This window comes from Ovis aries, chromosome 2 (genome assembly GCF_016772045.2).
Source record: "Ovis aries strain OAR_USU_Benz2616 breed Rambouillet chromosome 2, ARS-UI_Ramb_v3.0, whole genome shotgun sequence".
Taxonomy (NCBI): Eukaryota; Metazoa; Chordata; class Mammalia; order Artiodactyla; family Bovidae; genus Ovis; species Ovis aries.
The window spans coordinates 12606138-12631550 of record NC_056055.1 but is presented as its reverse complement, the minus strand read 5'-3'; the positions used below and the strand labels follow the sequence as shown (position 1 = coordinate 12631550).

The 25413-nt window shown below is 38.0% G+C and overlaps 1 protein-coding gene and 1 long non-coding RNA gene across 5 annotated transcripts in view; one reads left to right on the top strand and one right to left on the bottom strand.

The window, feature by feature from the left end:
- MUSK (muscle associated receptor tyrosine kinase) overlaps window positions 1–19130 on the top strand; it is a 98416-nt gene extending 79286 nt beyond the window's left edge. For 2 of the 3 annotated variants that reach the window (XM_042242901.2, XM_060408927.1), the window contains exons 10-14: window positions 4120–4295; window positions 9552–9753; window positions 10260–10451; window positions 11819–11967; window positions 13224–19130. In XM_042242901.2, coding sequence (XP_042098835.1) covers window positions 4120–4295; window positions 9552–9753; window positions 10260–10451; window positions 11819–11967; window positions 13224–13906 — 1402 coding nt within the window. In that variant the 3' untranslated portion in view covers window positions 13907–19130. Of the gene's footprint in view, window positions 1–4119; window positions 4296–4968; window positions 4993–9551; window positions 9754–10259; window positions 10452–11818; window positions 11968–13223 lie in introns of all 3 variants that reach the window. The other variant, XM_060408926.1, reaches the window with a different exon arrangement.
- The window catches only part of LOC121818589 (uncharacterized), a 162517-nt gene that overhangs the window by 99689 nt on the left and 37415 nt on the right, over window positions 1–25413 (bottom strand). For both annotated transcript variants that reach the window (XR_006058564.2, XR_009599118.1), the window contains exons 2-3: window positions 24381–24526; window positions 9550–9717 (exon numbers count right to left, since the gene is read on the bottom strand). This is a non-coding gene — a long non-coding RNA (uncharacterized LOC121818589). The remainder of the gene's footprint in view (window positions 1–9549; window positions 9718–24380; window positions 24527–25413) is intronic.

Here is a 25413-nt window from a genome sequence, read left to right as displayed (position 1 = left end):
ACACATACTATTCATCATGGTTTTCTAATCATAAACAATAACTTGATCATTTGAGCCTCTTTCAATGGATGATAAGGAATTTCATTTATTCAGTAAACATTTATTGAGCTCCTACTGGGCTCTAAGCACTATTCTAGGGCATTTGTCCATGGGCTGTCTATTGCAGCAACAGAAGTCAGAGAGCAAGATATGTGATAAATAGACAATGTATATATTACCTTAGAAGGTATTAAGTGTCACAGGAAAGGGGAGAAGTGCACCAGAAGTGCCAGAAGTTATATTTAGGAAGTGCCAAAGGTAAACTTGAAAACGGAGTGCCATGGGTAGTCCTAATTAGTTAGGGCAACGGTTCTGAATCCTCCGCACTTGCTTGTTGAAACTTTGTGTGGAATTATAAACCAGGTTAGTGTTAGTCAATTATGTTGTATTTGCATTTTGGGGATATTCTTAGCCTTTACATAACTGCATAGTCATGTATACAGCAAGTACCTGGAAGAGTTCTCTGTGTTATTTATCCCTGATCTCAGTCATTTGTTCCATAGAAAAATCCTGTTGTTGTTAAGTTCCCAACTTTGATTCACCTCTTGTTCAGCTAGAATAGAGGTGTTACACATTATTATTGTGAAAAGTTATTTTTTATAATCTTACATACGTGTGTGTTTGGCTGGTACTTAAGTCTGTGCTACCTTCAGTTTCCCTTAACATTCTTGCATACTGACCAGTTGTGCAGGCTGTGCTATAATGAAGACGATATAAGGCAATCCTGAATTTTGTTCCTTTGTGGGGAATATTTTTCTCTTGCCAGATAGTAGCAAGATTATTTCTTTCATTCTTGAGATTCAAAATACTTGTAAAACTCACCTGGGGGTAGATTTCTTTCCTACAAGTAATATAAAAATAATGGTTAATATATTTTCCTTATCAGATTTATATCCTTTTTAAGAATGTTTTCTTATAGTGTATCTCTGAACATTTTTCTTTTTTATGTGCTCTAGTTTTTTGTTTGGATACATCGTCAATTTGTACTTTGAATTTTGTGCTTGATTCTCGCTCTCCTTATCGCTTTCCCCACCATTTTTATCTTTCATTCTTTTTTTCTGCATTCAGTTAGAATTTCTAAAATACATATTTAATCACAGATATAGAGATTAGAAATGGATAGTGTAGTAGGAAGATCAGTGGAGAAAAGGAGGCTGAATAACTTGGATTACGTGAAATAGCATCCATGCTCCAGATGGGAATTCAGCCAGAAGAACGGGAGCAAGAAAGAAGCAACATGGGGGAATCAGTCTTTCCGGAAACTGATCCGATTTCTTTATTTTGGGGTTTGCTTATATACCTTTTGTTACACATAGGGATGAATACAGAGTCACGTGGGGGTCAGCAGTCCTGACCTTTGTCAAAATCAGGTGCTTCGTCTTAGGGATATTACATCATCTTCTGGCCATGAGTGAGACCTGCTTACATTTTATGATCCTTTCTTTCTGATAACCAAAAACTTATTTCTTCCGTAAACCAGGCACCACCCTCCAAATAAAGTTACATTCCTATAGGGTGAGGGTGTAGTGAGTTACAATCAAGAAAGGAATTTATTCAACCCAAGGTTAACATGATTAGTCTTAAAGGTTAATACTTATTTCTCCTATATGCTTAAAGGTTAATACTTATTTCTTCCTATATGCTAGTTATATTCATTATAAGGGTAGGGAACATGGAGATTTAGCAAACATCAACCCAACAAATGAAAATCCTTTCACCAATGCTCCCCTTAAGATCTATTTAGTCTTAAGATATGATAAAGTTACATTCTTACACAGCAAGGACACAAGAGAAAATCCATTAACTCAAAAAGTCTAGTATTGCTAACATCAAAACTACCATATTTCGTCCAAATACATTGATTAATATATTTCCAGGTGCCTAAGGATATAGAGGCCTGGTGGCGATCATTGACTCAACAAGAAGAAAAGTCCTATGCTAATTAAGACTCTCAAAATACTCCAAAACTCTCTGTGCTGTTTATGGTTAAGAGGTAGTAAACAATCATGTGCCTAGTGGCGGCAGTAAGGATAATCCTGTTACACAAGCTAGTCTGTCAGCAGAGAGGTTTGACCTGAGACATCCTTGTCCCACCCAGCGCAGGAATTTGCCTTTAGTAAGTCTCGTGCCTCTCAGGTTGGGAGGCTGTAAGCAATCACATGTGGCCGGACAAACCTATACAGGTGGGCTAGATAACCTTCAGAGGAGTCCATAAGCTGAAACACTCTTGAGGCTTGATCACTCATGACCCTCATGACTTTGCCATATTCCCGGCATTTTCCTCTATCATTTGTTCAATATCTTGCCAACTCATTTCTTTTCCAATGGAGATTTCACGTTTCAGTGAAACAAAGTTGTCACTTTTTTGTAGTCTTCATTTTCTTCAGTCACTGCCATATTTAACTTAACCCAGTTTTCAGTCTACTTTCCTCTTCATTTTGATTTTTTTCCCCTGTGAAAAACTCTTCTGTAAAGGCCATGCTTCAGTGAAAGCCTTCACGTCAATGAAAACAAAAAAAACATTTTTTTAATTCTCTAGTGTGTTTTTAACTTAAAATAAAAAACAACTTGCCCAGGTATTTGCTTTCTCCACATAATGTGGGGCTAGTTTTCTCATATGTCCCATGTTGCTTTTGCACAGTTTAATCATAACATCTGAACACAAAAAGATGCGCTTACGTGACTCAAGGATGGAACCAAGCCTAGTTAGAAGCAAGCCAAGCAAGGTTTCTATAGTTCTTCAGCTTCTCAGGAGACTGAAAGCCCCACTGCTTCCCCTTCCCTTGCAGACATACTAAGAATCTACATCTCATTGTTATACTCATGACCCTCACTGTATCCCATCACATCTGTAAACACAGCCCAGTCATTTTACATATGTTCATTTGGTCCATATTGGTAAGTGGTTGCCTGGAAAAGTGCGAGTGTAGGCCTGAGTATTAAAAAACACGCATGTAAGAATTAAAGATTTTAAAATTAAAAAAAATAAAAAATTTTAAAAAAAAAAACAAAAAAAAACACATACGTGTATGTAGGTACACACACACATGTATGGACACACACTCCTACTCTATACTTCAAATATTGAATGAATAACACTGCTATTATCCTTAATTTCTTTTATCTTTAATATCCTCTTATTATGCATCCCAAATATCTTAATTTAGAACTAACCTGGTTGCTCCTGTATAGTCTATCTTATTTTCTATAAGATAAACTTGAACAAATATTAATCCACAAGATTCTATATAATCCAACTAGTCTCCCTAGTCTTTCTTCAGCCTCTTCACTCATGTGTGTGTGTGTTAGTCTCTTAGTCATGTCTGACTCTTTGAGATCCCATGGACTGCAGCCCACCAGGCTCCTCTGTCCATGTAATTCTCCAGGCAAGAATACTGGGTAGTCATTTCCTTCTTCAGAGTCTCCACTCATAGCACAACACAGAGATGACAGTTACAGCTTCATTTTCACATGGACGTCACTCTAGCTCTCTCAGATGAAAGCACACACAGCAATGGGGCAGGACCTCAGCTTCTCCAAAGGTAGGGCAGGGTATGGACCCCCAAGCTCTTCTATAACCAACCAGGAAGGTGATGCTACTCTGTTTCAAAGAACAAAGCACACAGAGACACTGACTGTGTTCCTCAAGCCCTGTCCATCAGCCCTGAGATTATAGAAAAATCTCTCAGGCTGGAGACTGCTTGACAATGATCCATGACTATAGTGTGTGTGCTTTTAAAATTCTGTATAACTTGTTTCTGAACTTTTGTAGTGATTTTAATATGAAGTTGAGAGAAAACATACCGGGGATTTCTAATCTTTTTACCTTTTGAACTTGAAAGTTCTTTCCTCCAGTAGCATTAGTGATGTTTTATAAACAAGATAGTATTTCATCTCACAGGATAATATACTATATATTTCATTAAGTCTCATGTTATTTACAAAAGGATCTATACAAGGACACTTTTGCAAGAACAGACAATGTACTACAATGATGCTTTGAAAATACAGGATTTAGGCTCCAATTTGGCTTCAGTGTGCTATGATTCATTAAATTTTGTTCTCCTTAAATCATTTTAGAGAATACTGCTTGGCAGTAAAGGAGCTCTTCTGTGCAAAAGAATGGCTGGTGGTGGAAGAAAAGACCCACAGGGGACTCTACAGATCCGGGATGCTTCTGTTCTCCATGCCAGACTGCAACAAACTCCCCAGCATGCACTGGGACCCAATGGCCTGTACCAGACTGCCATACTTAGGTAACAGAGTTCTCTTGAGATGTTGGAGGTTCAGAGAAATTTACTATTTTGAGGAAACTAAGGTGTGAATTTAAATCTCCTATCATTTCTAGGCATTTCTAAATTTTTTTTGAGTTCTGCCTTCTTTCCACACCTAATAACAGAATCCTACTGCTATCCTAATGGCACCAGTTACCAGCATAAGGATTTATTCCATTTGTTCTAAAAGAAATTAAAGAGTACTGTTCAGAGCTGTTGAAGATCTTACCTTACTTCATGAGCAGATCTGATGACAGCTTGTAACATTTTTTGGAATGTGCAGAGCAATGGCTAAGAAACATCTCATATTTTGTCAGAGAAGTGGAATAAAGAAATAAAGTCCTCTTTCTTGGCCAAGGAAGCAGATTTTTCAGCATGCAAAAATAAGCCACATGTTTGAAAATGCTGATCTCACGAAACAAAGCTGAATGGCTGCATGTTGCTTTAATGAACTTCATTTGTAAGGAACTGTGTGGTTAGCCCTAACAGCTGGATTCATTCCAAAGACGCAATCCTTTCACATTTGAATGCAAAAAATGTTTTCCCGTTGTATATTAAAAAGCTGAAAGGGAACTTGTATTTCTTAGCACTCTCTCACAGAACATAGGAGCTATTGGGATGTTCCTAAAACAAATTTTTATCCTTTCCCCTTCAGATTATAAAAAAGAAAACCTAACAAGTAAGTATTTTTGTCTGTGCCCTTGAACCTTATGTGTATGTAACTGGATTCATGCATGCGTATTTACACCCATATTTCATGATGTCTAGGACAAAGCACAGTCTCTCTCTTAAAGGCTTTTCACTATACTCATCCAGGGTAGAACATGAAGGCAGATCATTGGAGATCCCAGTTTATAGCTCCTAATTAGGCCATGGAGAGCACCATATTTAGTGAATGGTATAAATCCTATTTCCATCCCAAAGTTATTGAGCATCCCAAAGTTATTGAGTCCCTTCTATGGCCATAAAATAAGCCAACTTAAATTATCACCCTTTGATTTCACATTCATGATTTTTATATCACATAATTTTTTATAGAGGAAAAAAGTGTTTCGTGCCCTTGAAACCTTATGTGTATGTAACTGGATTCACGCACGTGTATTTACATCCATATTTCATGATGTCTAGGACAGAAGTATAGTTTCTCTTAAAGTACAGTCTTTCTTCATCGAGTCAATTCATGCTCTTTCTTTGTGACAACTGATCCTTCTTTTGGAAGATAGGTGTTTTTTTTTAAAAAACAGCTAGTTTTCAGTATATAGTTTACAGGGTCAAATCAAATGGTTTTAAAGGAGTCATCGCAAAATCTCTAGGAAAGAATTCTGCAGTCTTATCTATAGACCTCCCCCAACTCAACAATGAAACTTGTAGGTACCCTTTTAGAAAAGCAGGGGGACTGCTTGATTCAGGCTCTGGCACATGTTATTCCTTTTTTGTGCAATACTATCTCTCCTGACTCCCCCTACCCCCTTCCCCACTGCCACACCCACACATATGCCTTTGACCAGTTACACCTACTCACTCGTAATATTTAACTTAAAAGTTACTCTGGAAAACCTAGCCAGAATGCCAAAACCTGGACTTGTGCTACCCCTGGATTCTCACAAGCATCCTTGTGCTCACCACTCTTGTAACACTCTTTATATTTTATTGTAATTATCTGTTTTCTAATTGCTTCCCAGCTAAGTACTTTTAACATAGAGAGTCGTCATGTCCACCACAGTGTCCTTGACACTTAACAATCAATATTCATTTAATAAGTCCTTTAATATGTGGATGAATGAGTGAATAAGACTCCTCTGATGTTCAAAGGCAAAGGATAAAGAGAGAAAATTGATGAGAGAAGAAAAAGATTAAAAGGAAAGAAACTGGAGACAAATTGATAAGGTGGACCCAACGAGATACTTGATATTGCTCTAGGGAAGATGAGGGCAAATCAATCAGAAACAATAAACAAGAACTGAGAAAGTAAAACTCTCCTGAAAGAAGAAACAATTAAACCCATAAACAATTAAACGCATAAAATTCTTGTTGAACCTGTGCCAATTTGTCATCTTGAAAAGAAATCTTACTAAATCATCATGGCTTATTCTTACTATGCAATTAACTCCATTTTCTGATAGTACTGATAAAAAATTACCCTTTTATATACTAATAAGGTTATACTGCCAATTTCATAAATTTCATTGCATTCCTTCACATGTTAAATATGGTATGAATGGCTCTGGTGAAATGCAGAAACAATAATAGTCCCCTCTCTCTTTCAATGATTGTTTCTGCTTTTTATCAGCAGAAAGGTTCACTCTCCAATTTAAATCCCCCTTCCCACTCATCTGGTGGCTCAGCTGGCAAAGAATCTGCCTGCAGTGTGGGAGACCTGGGTTCGATCCCTGGGTTGGGAAGATCTCCTGGAGGAGGAAAGGATACCCACTCCAGTATTTTGGCCTGGAGAATTCCATGGACTGTATAGTCCATGGGGTTGCAAAAAAGTCAGACACGACTGAGCGACTTTCACTCACACTTCACTCCCACTCATCTTGGATTGATTTTTTAAATCTTTGAATGTCTCAGTCCAAAGAAAGTCAGAGCAGCTTTCAAACCATCACAGAGGAAACTGGGAAGTCTTGTAATCTCCATCACTGCTGTGACGCTTGATGAGAAATGCCATCATTGGTCCTGCACAGATATTTTATTTACTTTATTTTATTGCTGTGCTGAGTTTCCTCTAGTTCTAGGTGCCTGCTGGAGTCACAGGGGTGACCGAACTCGGTCTCCATAAGCTTTAAAACCCACTTACTTAGCTGTTGGTGCTCAGGGAAAAATCACTGCGTCCACAACTAGACTAAAAAGTCATACATGGGCATCCCTTATCATCTCTGCTTTTACAAGTATCCTATTTCAAATGGCTTCAAGCATTGACAGTAATGAAATTTTTCCTTTGACTTTGTGATGTGTTATATTAATATAGCTCCTTCTATGAAATTATTGTGTGTGTGTGTGTATTTTACTATATTGCAGTTAATTGTTAATATTTTATTTAGGATCTTTTAAATCTATGTTCTATAATCTATGTCTGCACTTTTCTTCTGTGCTAACATTGTCAGGTTGTGATATTAGTATTATAACTTCCTGAAACAACCTAAAAGATTTTTCTCTTACTGGAACATATTATAAAACTGTATCTCTTCTAAGACTGAAAGAATGTAATCATAATACTATAATGACTTAAATTTCCTGGTTATGACTATTTTCAGATTTTTTCATTCTTCAATTTGGGAATTAATATGTTTCTATCATTTCCCTCAAGATTTTAAAAATGTAACTCCATAGTTATATATTACTTCATATTTATTGATCTTTGAATCTATTGTTAAAATGACTTTATCATTCCTAATTTTGTATGTTTGTGCCTTTCTTTTTCTTTTAAAATTAAAATGCCACTGATTAGACTACTTTATAAATATTTATAAGACTATTGACCTATTTTTAAGTCTATCATTTCTGTTGTGTATTCTAACTTATTAATTTCTGCTTGTACATGGCTGTTACTTTATCACCTGTTTTTCTTTGTTTTCTGTCGATTTTGTTTCTTTTCCAGTGTCTTGAATTAGATGTTCAGCTCATTCACTTTCATTCTTTTAATCTGATGGAAGGAGATAATGCTATGAGTTTATCACTGAGCACATCTTTGGCCAAATCTCATAAACACTATTAGGAAGTTATTTTGTAATCTGTAACTATGGCTAATTTCTACTCTTTGATTTAAAAGTTATCAATTTTTTTCTTTTTTTTAATGTCCTATTGGATTTTATTTAATCTACTATCAATTGCATTTTGATCAAAGAATAGATCTGCATAATTTCTTCTTTTGAAATTTACTTTGATTCATAATCTTAGTAATTATGACCTGACAAAAAAGATCATGTCTATTGGTATCCCACAAATATTTAAAAATAAAGTTTATCCTCTTTTTAGGATACAAAGTTCATTCTTTACTATTAAGACATTCTTTTTAATTATTAAAATATTTTCCATCCATGTTGTCTTTACTCAATCAAATAAACAGATTTAAAATATAATTTTAAATCCGTTTATATGATAGTGTAATCCGTTTAATGATAGTGTGGTTTTAACAGATATACAATGGACTTTGTACCCCATGAACAGAGAGATTTAGTATGACATCTTTTGGTTTCCCTGGTGGCTCAGATAGAAAAGAGATTTAGTGAGATTTAGTATGACATCAGGGGTTTTCCCACTGGCTCAGATGGTAAAGAATTTGCCTGCAATGATCAGGAGACCCAGGTTCAATCCCTAGGTGGGGAAGATTCACTGGAGAAGGGGAATGGCAACCCACTCCAGTGTTCTTGCCTGGAGAATTCCATGGACAGAGGAGACTGGGTGGTGGGGGGTGGGGGGGGAGGGGGTTGGGTACAGTCCATAGGGTTGCAAAGAGTTGAACACGACTGAGTGACTAACACACATAGTTTTGGTTTCCAGCAGTAATACAGATTTTACCTTATTTGTATATTGCACTGACCTTTTTAAAAGGAGTTTGAAATGAGTTTGATTGTTAGATGAACCAGCTTTCTCATTGTGTCCTACTATTTCCATTTTCCACATTCTTCCATTTGTTTTTGTAAATCAACAATACACATGTATAAAAGCTCAGCTTCAGACAATCCTAACTTTAATTTCATAAAAATATTTTATTTAATAACAATTTCCATGATTGCTGTCAGGTCATAAACAACATGATGTGTGTAAAGAACACTAGCTCAGGATCTGCATTTGTCTTGGAAAAAAACATGTTCTTTCTGTGTCTCATCTTTAAAATTCTAAGAGTCTATAAGCTGGATAACTCAGACAGTAAAAAAATCTGCCTGCAATGCAGGAGACCCAGGTTCGAGCCCTAGGTTGAGGAGATCCCTTGGAGAAGGTAATGGCAACCCACTCCAGTATTCTTGCCTGGAGAATCCCAAGGACAGAGGAGTCAGGTGGGCTACAGTCTGAAGGGTCACAAAGAGTTGGCCACGACTGAGTGGCTAACACACATAAGCTGGATTTACTTACAACTGGACCTCACTGGGTTTTTACAATTGCACTTTATAGATATAAAACCAGGGAGAACCTGATACATAAATACATGGTCTTAAATTTAGTTTACTGATTACTTGAATACAAAAGCTGCTTCTTAAAAGTTTAAGAATGAATGAAAACACTGTTGTTGACTTACAGCATTCCCGCCAATGACGTCCTCAAAGCCAAGTGTGGACATTCCAAATGCGCCTTCCTCCTCCTCGCCCTCCTTCTCTGTCTCACCTACGTACTCTATGACTGTAATCATCTCCATCATGTCCAGCTTTGCCATATTTGTGCTTCTTACCATAACTTCTCTTTATTGCTGCCGAAGACGAAAACAATGGAAAAATAAGAAAAGGTGAGTTTCTAGTTTAAGCTAATCACTTAACACTTTAAAATTTTTATTTATTTCACTGGAGATGGGAGGAAGCTAGAGATGGGAGGAAGGATATATACAGTCTCTTTATGACACCCATTGCCTTGTTTTAAAGTTAAGCACCCCCATCACAATCTTTAAAAATGTCAATGACTTTTTGCATAGGATTCCTTGTCCTAAGGTTAGTTTCTTGCAGAAGATAGAATCTAAACCACAATTTGGAAGACTATGGTTGTTCCTGCTCCCCATTAGCTCCCTCAGCCCCACTGCCACTACCAGATTGGATGGTGACAAAATTCCTAAAGAAAAAAAAAGTATCTTTAGACTCCAATCCAAAATTCTTTGTTGCTCTAAAACAGAAGGATCTTTCATAAACTTAGCATAATTTCTTTTGTTTCCTCCTAAACTCCTATGTCTCTGTTGAACCTGAGTACAAAGCTCTCACCTGGTCTTCAGCTCATTATTGATCTTATCTGTCTTACCTGCAGAGAATCGGCAGCAGTAACCCTCACTACTCTTCCTTCTGAGCTCTTGCTAGACAGACTTCACCCCAACCCCATGTACCAGAGGATGCCACTCCTTTTGAATCCCAAATTGCTCAGTCTGGAGTATCCCAGGAATAACATTGAATATGTGAGAGATATCGGAGAGGGAGCATTTGGAAGGGTCTTTCAAGCAAGGTAAAGTTGCTCACTTAAAAAAAAATCTATCCACTAAAACACCTTGTGTCTGAATAGTTACCAGGCCATAAGCTTGATGTCTATGTAATTATGCATAATATTTATTATCAAATTAGCTAAATCTTCACATCATTCACCTTATTGTTTTGGGTACTGTAGTTTGAGTCTTGATAATTTTCCCTCTTTGCTGGAAAATAGGGTTGTATTTATGGAGAGAATCTTTATAAAGTGTTCTGATAATAAGCAATTTGCAAAATTGAATATTTTTCAGAAGAGAATTTTGTCAGACATTTTAAATCAATTTCTTGCATTGCTTTTAATAATATTTCTAAAATCTCCCATTTTAAATTGCTATAGTCTTCATTTAAAATTTTCTTTGAACTAATGTTTCAGTTTAAGAACTCAGAGCCTGACATGCGTAGATATTAAATAGATGTTCACAGAATGGCAAGACAAAAAAGGGAAAAAAGTAATGTAAAAATGGAAGATACCAATGTGCTCAAGAAAGGAGTATGTATTAGGGCCAATGCTAGCCCAATTAATGCCTTTGTATGAGCTGGAATAACATAACTTCTCTTCATGTAGCTCCACAGACACACAGCTTGGCCACAGAATGTAGACTTGGTTTTAATCACTGATTGTCACTTTGGCCTGTTGCTCTTGGGCAGGACACAACATTATCTCTACATATAGTGGCCCTAGTATGGAGGTTACATGATTAATGAAAATCTCATGCAAATATTTATTGGGAACCAAAAAAAAAAAAATGAAGGGCTCCCCGGCGGGCACTAGTGATAAAGAACCTGCCTGCCAATGCAGGAGATGAAAGAGACGCAGGTTCAATCCTTGGGTCAGGAAGATCCCCTGGAGGAGGGCATGGCGACCCACTCCAGTGTTCTTGCCTGAAGAATCCCATGGACAGAGGAGCCTGGAGGGCTACAGTCCATTGGGTCACAAAAAGTTGGACACAACTGAAAATACTTAGCATGAATGCAAAAAGTTGAAAGGGACACTTTTAGGCCTTTAAATATAAAGATGAAAAAGTCACTGTTCCTGCCTTCTAGGAATTTAGATTCTAGCCAGAGATTAAGGGATTACAATGGTAATCATCATCATCTGGGTACTTCTGATTTCCTGTTATTTATAAATAATGCATCTTCAACCTTAATCTGTGTTGAAAATAACAGTGATCTTTAATTGGAATCAAGAAGTTTTAAGTGTGACCTGCCGTTGGCATCTCTTTTGGTTCTGTGGCTTTGGGAAAGGCTGCATGAGTGGGGGGATGTGTACAAACATGGGTAGTTATCATGTGACTATGTGGAATCCTCCTGATCTTTGATTTCTTGCTCAATAAATGTATTTCTCAGGGCTCCAGGCTTACTTCCCTACGAACCTTTCACAATGGTGGCAGTGAAGATGCTCAAAGAAGAAGCCTCAGCAGATATGCAAGCAGATTTTCAGAGGGAGGCAGCCCTCATGGCAGAATTTGATAATCCTAATATTGTGAAACTCTTAGGTATGGAACTCTTAGGTACAAGTGGAGAAATGTATGCATCAGAAAACAGAGACTTGCAAGTTTTTTCTCCTTTAAACTTCACTTCTGTTTTTTCTTTCATTCCTTGATCAGAGAGATGTCTCTGTTCCTCCCTATAGAATATTTTCTGTACCAGGGAGTAGACTATTTCCTTAAATCACCTAAGTTCAAAAGATTAGAGTTTTAAAAATTTTCTGAGAAGTGTTTTGTCACTTCATTAACTTTCTTTTACCAATTTTATATTTTAATTGTTCATTTATTTTATATAGTTCATATAAATATACCAATTGCTAAAGTCCCTAGAATTAAAAGCTAACCCCAAAAGAAACAAGCCAAGATAATAGTATTCTCATTTCCTTTCCTTTTTGAACAGAAACTTCTAATTTTTGCCTGAAAAAATCATGGAGTTAATAATCTATTTGTATGCTGGTGTGAAATTGTGACCCTCTGACCTAATATTTCAAGTTGACCAGTTTCCCTCTCAAATACAGAAAAATTTTAGAATTAACAAATGCCTTTCTGGTACGCAAAGAGTCGGACACGACTGAGCAACTGAACTGAACTGAACTTTTTGGTACTAAATCTAAGGTTCTATTTATATTAACATTTTCTTCTTTCTGGAAAATAAAAGTTTGTAAATTTACCTAAATGTTTAACTGCAGTAACCTGAATATTTCATCTGAGATCAGACTGTTTTTTCCCCCTTTTTCAAATTTCACAAAATAGTTTCCTCATCATCCTCCTTCAGAAAGGAAGCAGAAAAACAGAGCAATTGTATTACATACTCAAAGAAAACATCTATTCATAAATTCATTTGCTTAATATTTATGGAATACTTGCTCGCCAGAAACGTGGTAGGTGTGTGGAATTGAAAGAAGACTTAAGACATAATCTCTATTTTTAAAGGGATAAAATGTTGGGGGGAAAAAACCTAAGCTGAATGGATAATTATAACAGGCTGGTAAGTAGGATGCAGGACTAAGGATAAATAATAATGGAAGGAAAATCTGATCCAGGAAAGGTCAGGCACAGAGGCCCCCTCAGAGGAGGGATAAATCAACTGAATCTTAAAAGAGAAGTAGATGTTTATACAAAGAAAGGGGGTCAGGGTTCGACTATGATGCTGTCAATAGAAAACCAAAGCCCCACTTCTGATCTGGTCATTTGCTTTTGGACAATGTTTTCCAATGTGTACTTAAGAAACGCAACCTCTAACGAGGGGCCTATTTTGGTTGCAGGAGTGTGCGCGGTGGGGAAGCCCATGTGCTTGCTCTTTGAATACATGGCCTACGGGGACCTCAATGAGTTCCTCCGCAGCATGGCCCCACACCCCGGACGCAGCCTCAGTCCCAGCGACCTGTCCCCCGGGTCACAGGCCTCCAGCCCCGGCCCCCCGCCCCTCTCCTGCGCGGAGCAGCTGTGCATCGCCAGGCAGGTGGCCGCGGGCATGGCCTACCTCTCTGAGCGCAAGTTTGTCCACCGCGATTTGGCCACCAGGAACTGCCTGGTGGGTGAGAACATGGTGGTGAAAATCGCCGACTTCGGCCTCTCTAGAAACATCTACTCGGCTGACTACTACAAAGCCAATGAAAACGACGCCATCCCCATCCGTTGGATGCCCCCCGAGTCCATCTTCTACAACCGCTACACCACGGAGTCTGACGTGTGGGCCTACGGGGTGGTCCTTTGGGAGATCTTCTCCTACGGCCTGCAGCCCTACTATGGGATGGCCCACGAGGAGGTCATCTACTACGTGCGGGATGGTAACATCCTCTCCTGCCCGGAGAACTGCCCCCTGGAACTGTACAATCTCATGCGTCTGTGTTGGAGCAAGGTGCCTGCAGATAGACCCAGTTTCATTAGCATCCACCGAATCCTGGAACGCATGTGTGAGCGGGCGGAGGGCAGTGGGGGTGTCTGAGGTCCACGATGGGCGAAGAGAAATCTCCAGTCTCTTCTCAGACCCTGGGACCCAGAGGAGTGCAACGCCCAAGCCCCCAAGAGACCCAAATAGCAAAGAATAGTGGCAGACATGGGTACCATGCTGCTTATTTCTCAGAAAAAAAAAAAAAAAAAGACTGGGCAGAACTCCTGGATTGGGTAGAAACTGGGTGAAGGGAAAGGCAGGCGAGAAAACGTGCCAGATAACCGGAGGTAACTACTCTTCCTCACGGGGAAAGCTTGTATTACATATTGTACCGGAAAGAATGCCACCCTGTTCAGTTCCTGAATTAGCTGGCAGCAGAATAAGCCTCTGCTGTATTAAATTTTAATATGAACTGCGGTTGAGAGCTTCATTTTTAATAGAGTTCATTCCTGTCCATTAGGAAAGTAGTGTATCTTCCTGTAAGAAATTTAGCTCAAGCACAGAAAACTCCAAAGAAGGAAAAAGCATTCATTGTCCTCTCACCCAAAGATGGGTGTTGGTTTTTTATTCAATTTCTTTCTTGAGTTTAATGCACACTTTTATATTTGTTTGTATTCGACAAAGTTGTGGTTTACTTTATTGATAGAGGGTTTCCAAGGAATAAAGTGATAATCAGCAAGGTTATATTCTTATTGTGATTTTTAGTTCTCTTTTTCTTTGTTTCTTCTTTAGAAGTTTTCCTTTGTGCACACATGTCATGAATTTAATCTGCTTGCTTTATTCTTACAGGTTTTTTTTTTTTTCTGAAAATGTCTTTTGTGTCTATTTACCTTTTATTTTTTTGAAAATTTTATTGGTACCTTTTTCTTTGTCTCATCTTTCTTTGTTTAGGACTTGCTTTGTTTTTGGTTATTTGGCTATTTTTTCCTCTTATTTCACCTATACAACAAAAACCTTGGCAGAAATAGTAACTTTCTAAGTAACATTGTGGACTGTTACATATATACCTTTTGCAAAGTATATTACTATTACTATTTTCTTCTGTACCTGCTTTTGAAATTACCCATTTCAAAGCTGTAATTCATTAATTTTATTGCCACAGACTATTGCACAGTTTATAACATGGGAATTCACAAGATGGTCTTGTGACTGAGTTATTTCAAACTGATTTAATTCATTCTGACATTTTTTTTCCCTTCTAGAAACCAATTTGGTAGGTAGCAGGATTAACATATGGCTATTCACCAACTTTCTGCATGACTATTCACTTGTCTTGTTATATCTTATGATTCTTAAAAAGAAAAAAGCAAGACAAAACAAAACTCTCTGAAACTCAGATTCTTGGTGCACAAGATTTCCCAGTGGAGTCCATACAACATATCTTTATCTGAGGCCACATGGATGATATGAGTTTCTTCCTGATACTATATAACACAGATTCTCCTGAAAAGCAAATAAACGGGAAAGAGAAAATAGCAGTCTACTCTATGGCCAGTTTACTTTCATTCAACCTAATTGGTAGTAAGGACAGCGGAGAAATGGTCTGAATTCTTGAAAGTAGATTCTCCGGCTGTCCTCCAGAGGGCTCTACCTGATATCTCCAATTGCACCTACAAACAAAGGTGCAAACTCTGTTATCTTTGCTAGAAAATCTGCAATGCCTTGTTCATAGTCACCAAGTCAACTATCAGTTTTACTTTCTAAAGCCCTCCTGCACACACCACCTCCCCTTCGAAGTGACCACCTACTGTTCAAACTCTATTGCTATCTCTTCTCTCATCTTTCTCCCATTTCAGGCCAGATAAGATTCCCTGGGCTATGACAATACAAACTGACTCACAATACAATATGACTCACAATTCTGATTTACAAATAAGGAAGCCAGGAGTTAGGACTGAGACCTTGAGAAGTGCCTTCGATTCAAGTCGTGATTTGAGACAGTCATCCAAAGAGCTAGATGAGGAATGAGGTTGCAATATGAGTCTAAGACAGAAGACCAAGAGGCCAGCAAAGCAGAAAACTTGGAGTGGACCACCATCAAGTCTGGAGCTTTCCTACTGACGTCTGTGGCGTGACATGTGTGACATATAGGCTCTGAAAACGTCAAAGACATCTTTTTCCTCAGCTGACAGAGTTTATTATAAAAGAAAAGCCATGAAGTCAGACCAATCAGAAAAGCTACTCTACTGAAAAGCAGGGGGACCTCCCTGCTGGTCCAGTGGCTAAGACTCTGAGCTCCCAATCGCAGCAGCCCCAGGTTCAATCCCTGGTCAGGGAACTGGATCCCACATGCCACAACTAAAAGTCCCACTTGCTGCAGCTGAAACACGGCACAGCCAAATGAAAGAACTAAAAATAAACTTAAAACAAAAGGAAAGCAGAGTCAGGATAGTGAGAGTTACTTGGAGGACCTGCCATGGGGCTGGTACAGCTGAGGTCGTGTTACACTTCAGAGCTGGGTTTCCACCGGCCTGTTCTGTTGTCTGCCACTTTGAGTTTGCTTTGCTTCCCACCCTACTGCAGGGTAACTGCCGTTACTTTCCCATCTCTTCCTCATGCCTTCTACAGCCTCACAGATTCTCTGTCTGTGTGCCCTTTAGGCGCTGGTGTTCAAGATCTCAAAGCAAAAATAATCATAGATATATCGGTAAATATAGTGAATGAATAAGTGGACAAGCAAGTAACTATAATAGAACCCATCCAATTTTATTAAATATTGAAAGGAACTGAAAACTAAAATAGCAATAAGAAACCTCATGATAATAATTGTGGTAATACTATCAGCTAGCATTTCTTGAATACTTACCACATATATTCTAAGGCCTCTAAATATATGTATATATTTCAATTAAAGTAAATATATTAACTTAAAATACAACATCCCTGTGATGTTGTAGTATCATTATGCCCTTTTTTAGGTGAGGACACGGGCACAGAGAGGTTGTGTAACTGGCCTAATCACACAGAGCAGCAGAGCCTAGGTTGTGACAAGAGGTTGAATTCTCAGTCACCACAACCAAGGTGCTTCTAATGATTCCAGAGGAAACAACTGAAACTCAACGCTGCGGAGGTGATTTATAGTTTGCATCTGGTTTCAAAGCATACAGTATATCCCTTCTACCCCATTCTTTTCATTGAATAACAAAATGTATATTTTAGCATTGTTACTTTTATTTTAAAAAATCCAACTGATGGAATGTGCATATTTTGTGAACTCTAAATGCATTTTTAGACTATGTCAAGATCACTGTCTTATTTCCTTGGTGCTTGTCCCAAGGTTCTGTATCTCAGGGACAAGGGCCCAGTATTTACCAGTATTGTTTTCTTTTGTAAATACAGATTTCTTTTTCCATCGTAAAATCAGTGTATAAATTTAAAAAGAGATCAGGAGAGACATTTACAGGGCTGTTGTCATCAATGGACAGGACCAGCATCAGTAAAGCACCCACAAGTGATATTAAGTGGCAGAATATTAAATGTGACGAGTTCTAGGGACTGCGTGTAGCGCCAAAAGAATGCATTTGCTGGTATCACAATTGAGCAGGAAAGGGGCCCTCCTTCCAGTCTGCAGGATATTATAAACCTGTTCTATGTCACTCACTGTATTTCTAAGAGTACAATTTAATTTCTGAATAATATTCCTTTCTTTGGATGTACCATAACTTAGCTATTTTCCTGTTTTTAAAACATTTGGGTTTTTGAACTGAAAACATTAGAGTTTTTTCCAGTTTTCACTATTACAAACAATACTGCATTGGTCATCCTCATTTGCACATGCCATAATTATTTGCTTATAGAAATTCTGAGAAAGAGAATATCCAAGCCAAATGGCATGCACAAAATTAAGGCTTTTGTTATGTGTTGTCATATTCTCTAGAAACACTGTTCCCATCTCTGCATTGTACAGGGGATATCATAGCCCTAAACATATGCTATCATACACAGAGAATTAATTCTCTGTATTTTAGAAGGCTTTTGTCTACTTGATTATAAATAAAGATGATCTCATTTTTATTTTTACATTACTAATAAGATTGCACTTTCCTTGTTTCTAGGTCACTTTATAGCTCTTATTTTGGGAATCATCTATAAGTCAGTCATTCTTCTATGGCATAGTTCATTTTCTGATTGATTTTAAGTCATTTTATTTAATAAATAGTAAACCTTTGTTATACTTTGCACAAAATAGAAAAATATGTATATAACTTTTATTTTAAAATAGCATTTGCTTTATTATTGAAAATGCATATTTATTTTTTTGAAAAAAAAAAAAAAGCAATAATATACAAATAAAGAAAATGAAAAAACACCACTAGTGGTAACTAACATTAACTCATGATAAATATTGTTCCAGTCTTTTTCATGTAGGTAAGAAGGTAGATGACTAGATGAGAGAGATATAGACAGATAACCATTTTAAATGAAAACAAGATCAGACTGTTGTATTGGTTAAAGCTTTGTTTTTACCAGAGTGTATCAAACATCTTCAATATCAACAAATATTCATGTATCACATCACTTCTAGTGATGAAATAATATTCTGTTATATGAAGTTACAACTTACTTAACTATTATTCCAAGATTGGACATTTGGTTCGTTTCTGTTTTTCATTATAAAATACAGTATTTTTATAATCCTATAGTTAAATTTTGTGAGCATCCAGCTCAAGTGATTTCTTTATATATAACTCCTACATATAGAATTTCTAGATCAAAGGATATACTTTCAAAGCTTTTAGTACACTGACCAACTACCTTCTTGAATTATCAATAAACAATCTTCCAGCTAGATAACAGAGTCTTTTTCTTTCAATTTCAACAATACTGAGTGTGAGCATTTTAATAATTTCTGGTATAATAGTTGAAGGTGTTCTTTTTTATTTTTTGTAGCTTATGCTTACATTTCTTTAAATAAGATAAGATTGAACATTTTTTCAGTGTTTTGAGGATATTTGATTTACTCTGTGATTTGCCTCCTACTGTTATTTTTCTATCAGGTAGATTTCTTTCCTGCTACTTTATAAAAACATTGTATATATTAAGGAATTAAATTTTGTCATACATGTTTCAACCACCTTTATCATGTTAAAAATGGACACTTCTGTTTGTCTTTTAAGATAGTAAAAGATTTTATTAATCAGGAAGGAATGTTGAATTTTCAGTCTATTGAGATGACTGTGGCTTTTTCCTTAATCAGTTACTATGTAGAAATGTAAGAATTGATTTTCTAATGTTGAAATATTGTTATGTTCTGGGAATAAACTCTCTTTGGGTGTCATATCAGTCTTTTGATTTACTACCAAATCTGATTTATTAACATTTACTTGCATCAATATTTATAAATTCATGGAATTAAAAGTTTATCATTTTTTTCTGTTAGAGCTTGGTATCAGTATTATCAGTTCAGTTTAGTTCAGTTCAGTCACTCGTCATGCCTGACTCTTTGCAACCCCGTGAAGCACAGCACGCCAGGCCTCCCTGTCCATCACCAACTCCTGGAGTTTATCCAAACCCATGTCCACTGAGTCAGTGATGCCATCCAACCATCTCATCCTCTGTCATCCCCATCTCCTCCTGCCCTCAATCTTTCCCAGCCATCAGGGTCTTTTCAAATGAGTCAGCTCTTCGCATGGTGGCCAAAGTATTGGAGTTTCAGCCTCAACATCAATCCTTCCAATGAACACCCAGGACTGATCTCCTTTAGGATGGACTGGTTGGTGTAAGAAACGCCGTGGGAAGAAAGAGCCACCCCTATGGACCGTTGATCAGGGCCTTTATTGGGTGGTCGCTCTCAGGCAGAACTCCCGGGGGCGGGTGAGCAAGGAAGCAAAGGGAGTCTGCGAGGTATGAGGGGTGGGGAAGGGCTTTATAGCCAGGGCCAGGCTCCCATATAAGGAAGAAAGCGCAGGCTCAGCGGTGATTGGTGTCCAAGGGCTCCGTGTGGGCACCTGACTGGACGGCTTGGTTGTCGGCCTGCCTCCGGGACTTGTCTGCGGCACTTTTCCAGGGCATGCCTCAACACGCCCAGGCAAGTCTCAACATGTCTGGGCATGCCTCAACATGCCCGACCCTGCCCAACCTTTCAGTTGGATCTCCTTGCTGTCCAAGGGACTCTCAAGACTCTTCTCCAACAACTCAGTTCTAAAGAATCCATTCTTCGGCGCTCAGCTTTCTTTATAGTCCAACTCTCACATCCATACATGACTACTGGAAAAACCATAGCTTTGAAGAGACGGACCTTTGTTGGCAAAGTAATGTCTCTGCTTTTGAATATCCTGTCTAGGTTGGTCATAACTTTTCTTCCAAGGAGCAAGCATCTTTTAATTTCATGGCTGCAGTCACCATCTGCAGTGATTTTGGAGCCCCAAAAAATAAAGTCTGACACTGTTTCCCCATCTATTTCCCATGAAGTGATGGGACTGGATGCCATGATCTTAGTTTTCTGAATGTGGAGCTTTAAGCCAACTTTTTCACTCTCCTCTTTCACTTTCATCAAGAGGCTCTTTAGTTCTTCTTCACTTTCGGCCATAAGGGTGGTGTCATCTGCATATCTGAGGGTATTGATATTTCTCCCAGTAATCTTGATTCCAGCTTGTGCTTCATCCGGCCCAGCATTTCTCATGATGTACCCTGCATGTAAGTTAAATAAGCAGGGTGACAATATACAGCCTTGACGGACTCCTTTTCCTATTTGGAACCAGTGTGTTGTTCCATGTCCAGTTATGATTGTTGCTCTCTGACCTGCATACAGATTTCTCAAGAGGTAAGTCAGGTGGTCTGATATTCCCATCTCTTTCAGAATTTTCCACAGTTTAGTGTGATCCACACAGTCAAAAGCGTTGGCATAGTCAATAAAGCAGAAATAGATGTTTTTCTGGAACTCTCTTGCTTTTTCCATGATCCAGCGGATGTTGGCAATTTGATCTCTGCTTCCTCTGCCTTTTCTAAAACCAGCTTGAACATCTGGAAGTTCATGGTTCACGTATTGCTGCAGCCTGGCTTGGAGAATTTTGAGCATTACTTTGCTAGAATGTGAGATGAGTGCAACTGTGCGGTAGTTTGAACATTCTTTGGCATTGCCTTTCTTTGGGACTGGAATGAAAACTGACCTTTTCCAGTCCTGTGGCCACTGCTGAGTTTTCCAAATTTTCTGGCATTATTGAGTGCAGCATTTTCACAGCATCATCTCTCAGGATTTGAAATCGCTGAACGGAAATTCCATCACCTCTAGCTTTGTTCATAGTGATGCTTCCTAAGGCCCACTTGACTTCACATTCCAGGATGTCTGGCTCTAGATGAATGATCACACCATCATGATTATCTTAGTCATGAAGATCTTTTTTGTACAGTTCTTCTGTATATTCTTGCCACCTTTTCTTAATATCTTCTGCTTCTGTCAGGTCCATACCATTTCTGTCCTTTATTGAGCCCATCTTTGCATGAAATGTTCCCTTGGTATCTCTTAATTTTCTTGAAGAGATCTCTAGCCTTTCCCATTCTATTGTTTTCCTCTATTTCTTTGCACTGATCATTGAGAAAGACTTTCTTATCCCTCCTTGCTATTCTTTGGAACTCTGCATTCAAATGGGTATATCTTTCCTTTTATCCTTTGCTTTTTGCTTCTCTTCTTTTACAGCTATTTGTAAGCCTCCTCCAACAGCCATTTTGCTTTTTTGCATTTCTTTTTCTTGGGGATGGTCTTGATCCCTGCCTCCTATACAATGTCACAAACCTCTGCCCATAGTTCATCAGGCATTCTGTCTATCAGATCTAGTCCCTTAAATCTATTTCTCACTTCTACTGTATAATCAGAAGAGATTTGATTTAGGTTATACCTGAATGGTCTAGTGGTTTTCCCCACTTTCTTCTATTAAGTCTGTATTTGGCGATAAGGACTTCATGATCTTAGCCACAGTCAGCTAACAGTCTTGTTTTTGCTGATTGTATAGAGCGTCTCCATCTTTGGCTGCAAAGAATATAATCAATCTGATTTTGATGTTGGCCATCTGGTGACGTCCATGTGTAGAGTCTTCTCTTGTGTTGTTGGAAGAGGGAGTTTGCTATGACCAGTGCATTCTCTTGGCAGAACTTTGCCCTGCTTCATTCTGTATTCCAAGCCCAAATTTGCCTGTTTCCCCAGGTGTTTCTTGACTTCCTACTTTTGCTTTCCAGTCCCCTATAATGAAAAGGACATCTTTTTTTGGTGTTAGTTCTAAAAGGTCTTGTAGATCTTCATAGAACCGTTCAACTTCAGCTTCTTCACCGTTACTGTTTGGGGCATAGACTGGAATACCATGATATTGAATGGTTTGCCTTGGAAATGAACAGAGATCATTCTGTTGTTTTTGAGATTGCATCCAAGTACTGCATTTCGGACTCTTTTGTTGACTATGATGGCTAGTCCATTTCTTCTAAGAGATTCCTGTCCACAGTAGTAGATATAATGGCCTGCTGAGTTAAATTCACCCACTCCAGTCCATTTTAGTTTGTTGATTCCTAGAATGTTGATGTTCAGTCTTGCGGTTTGACCTGTTTGACCACTTCCAATTTGCCTTGATATGAACCTAACATTCCAGGTTCCTATGCAATTTTGCTCTGTACAGCATCAGACCTTGCTTCTATCACCAGTCACATCCACAACTGAGTGTTGTTTTTGCTTTGGCTCCATTCCTCCATTCTTTCTGGAGTTATTTCTCCACTGATCTCCAGTAGCAAATTGGGCACCTACTGACCTGGGGAGTTCATCTTTCAGTGTCCTATCTTTTGCCTTTTCACACTGTTCATGGGGTTCTCAGGGCAAGAATACTGAAGTGGTTTTCTATTCCCTTCTCCAGTGGACCACGCTCTGTCAGAACTCTCCACCATGACCCGTCCGTCTTGGGTGGCCCCACACATCGTGGCTTAGTTTCATTGATTATGATAGTTTCCAAAACTTGGGAGTTTCTTCTTCTAGATCTTTATAAGTTTATTAAAAATAACTATTACTTATTAATAAAAGCTATACATACACAGGGTCTTTTAAACACCCCTAAGAAGTATACAAATAAATAAGTCACCTCTTCCAAATCTCTAGTTCCAGCTTAAGTAAAAACTACTTTACCCCTTTCTAGTTTCGGTTCTGCTGACAATGACCACAGCAATTCTAACAAATATGCTTAAATCTCTTTCTGAATTCATCAGTTAAAAAAGGTATGTAATACCTCCCTTCACAAAAAATGAGCAGGTTAGAGCACTTTTACTAAGACACCTCTCAATTTTCTAAATTGTTACTTAGCTTCTATTTTAATTAAATTATTTATCATGATAACTTTAAAAAATACACTTAAACATCAGTTCCCCAAGACAGTAGACATGAAATCAAAAATAAACAAACAGGACCTAATTGAACTTACAAGCTTTTGCACAGCAAAGGAAACCGTAAACAAAACAAAGCAACAACTTACTGACTGGGAGAAAACATTTGCAAATTATATAACTGACAATGGCTTAATTTCGGAACTATGTACACAGCTCACACAACTCAATAAAAAGGAAAATTTAAAAAACGGGCAAAACACCTAAATAGATATTTTGCCAAAGAAGACATCCAGATGGCCAACAGGCACATGAAAAGATGTCCGACATCAGAGAAATGCAAATCAAAAGTACAATGAAGCACCACCTCACATCCGTCAGAATGGCAATCATTAAAAAGTCTACAGTTAACAAATGTTTGGGAGAATGTGGAGAAAAGGAACCCTCTCACATTGTTGATGGGAATATAAATTGGTGCAATCATAATGGAAAACATATGGAGGTTCTTTAAAAACTAAAAATAGAGTTGCTATATGATTCTGCAATCTTACTCCTGAGCATGTATTTGGAGAAACTATGAAGTGAAGACACATGCACGCCTATGTTCACTGTTGCACTATTTGCAAAAGCAAGACATGAAAACAACCAAAATGTCCATCAACAGACACATGGAGAGAGAAGATATGGGGTGTGTGTGTGTGTGTGTGTGTGTGTGTGTGTGTGTGTGTGTGCGCACAGACCATAGCTTCTTTATATATATGTGTGTATATGTATATATATTTACATAAAATGGATATAAAATAATGCCATGGAAGCAACATGGATACACCTAGAGATTATCATACTAAGTGAAGTAAGTCAGAGAAAAATACCCTATATCACTTTTACGTGAAATCTAAAATGTGACATGAATGCACATATCTACAAAACAGAAATTGATTCATAGAGATAGAGAACAGACTTATGGTTGCCAGAAAGGGGGTAAGGAGGTTGGACTGGGAGTTTGGAATTGGCAGATGCAAATTGCTCTATGGAGACTGGGTAGACCACAAGGTCCTACAGGATAGCGCAGGGAGCCTATATTCAATATCCTGTGATAAACCGTAAAAATATGAAAGAGACTGTGTATATGTATAATGGAATCACTTTGCTGTACAGCAGAAATTAACATGTCGTAAATCAACTATATGTCAATAAAATAAATATTTTAAAAATACACTTAAACAAAGCTTACCCATTGACTCTGGACTATGGAAGATACAATCAAAGCTTCCACACTTCCTTCTACCACGTTTTCCCTCTCCTCCATGTTCTATCATGTGTTTCTAGGCTGTCCAGCTCTTTCTGTGCTGTCAGGATCTTTAATGTTTGTACTTTTTTCTGCAATGAATAAAGATTTGAGTATTGACTGTAGGTTGATTCTAAGCATAGGAAAAACAAAACAAAAAACACCTACAACAGTGTGATTATGTAATGCTTAAACATTGCCACACAAATAGTGGTAATTAATAAAATATTTTAATATCCATTAACACTTTATCTCTATTTCATGGATGAAATATAATTTAAAATATCACCATATTTTATGTTCTCTTCTGTTCTTTAAATTATTTTTGTCTTTCTCTTTCTTCTCCTTCCTTCTCACATTTTTATTTTCCATGAAAGTATGGTGATGGTTAATTTAACACACACCATTGCAAATGAAGATTGTTTGGACTCATATTGGTGGCAGGAGTATAGTTCCTCTGCAATTTCATTGGAATGTTTACACAGCATGGCCTCTCTTTAACAGGATGGCTCCCTGTGGGCTCTGCGAATGTGATTCACGAGGAGGGCATAGGCAAGCTGAGTTAGAACTTCCACAATCCCCAAAGTGATTAAAAAAAAAAAAAAAACACAACACCTCTACTCTGAGGATACAGTACTTAAGTGTATTTCATTTCTGGAGAGGGCCATTATTCCTTCACTTTTTCATCCCCTATGAGAATCTAGCCAAGGCTACGGTTTTTCCTGTGGTCGTGTATGGATGTGGGAGTTGGACTGTGAAGAAGGCTGAGTGCCAAAGAATTGAAGCTTTTGAACTGTGGTGTTGGAGAAGACTCTTGAGAGTCCCTTGGACTGCAAGGAGATCCAACCAGTCCATTCTGAAGGAGATCAGTCCTGGGTGTTCATTGGAGGAACTGATGCTGAAGCTGAAACTCCAATACTTTGGCCACCTCATGCGAACAGTTGACTCATTGGAAAAGACCCTGATGCTGGAAGGGATT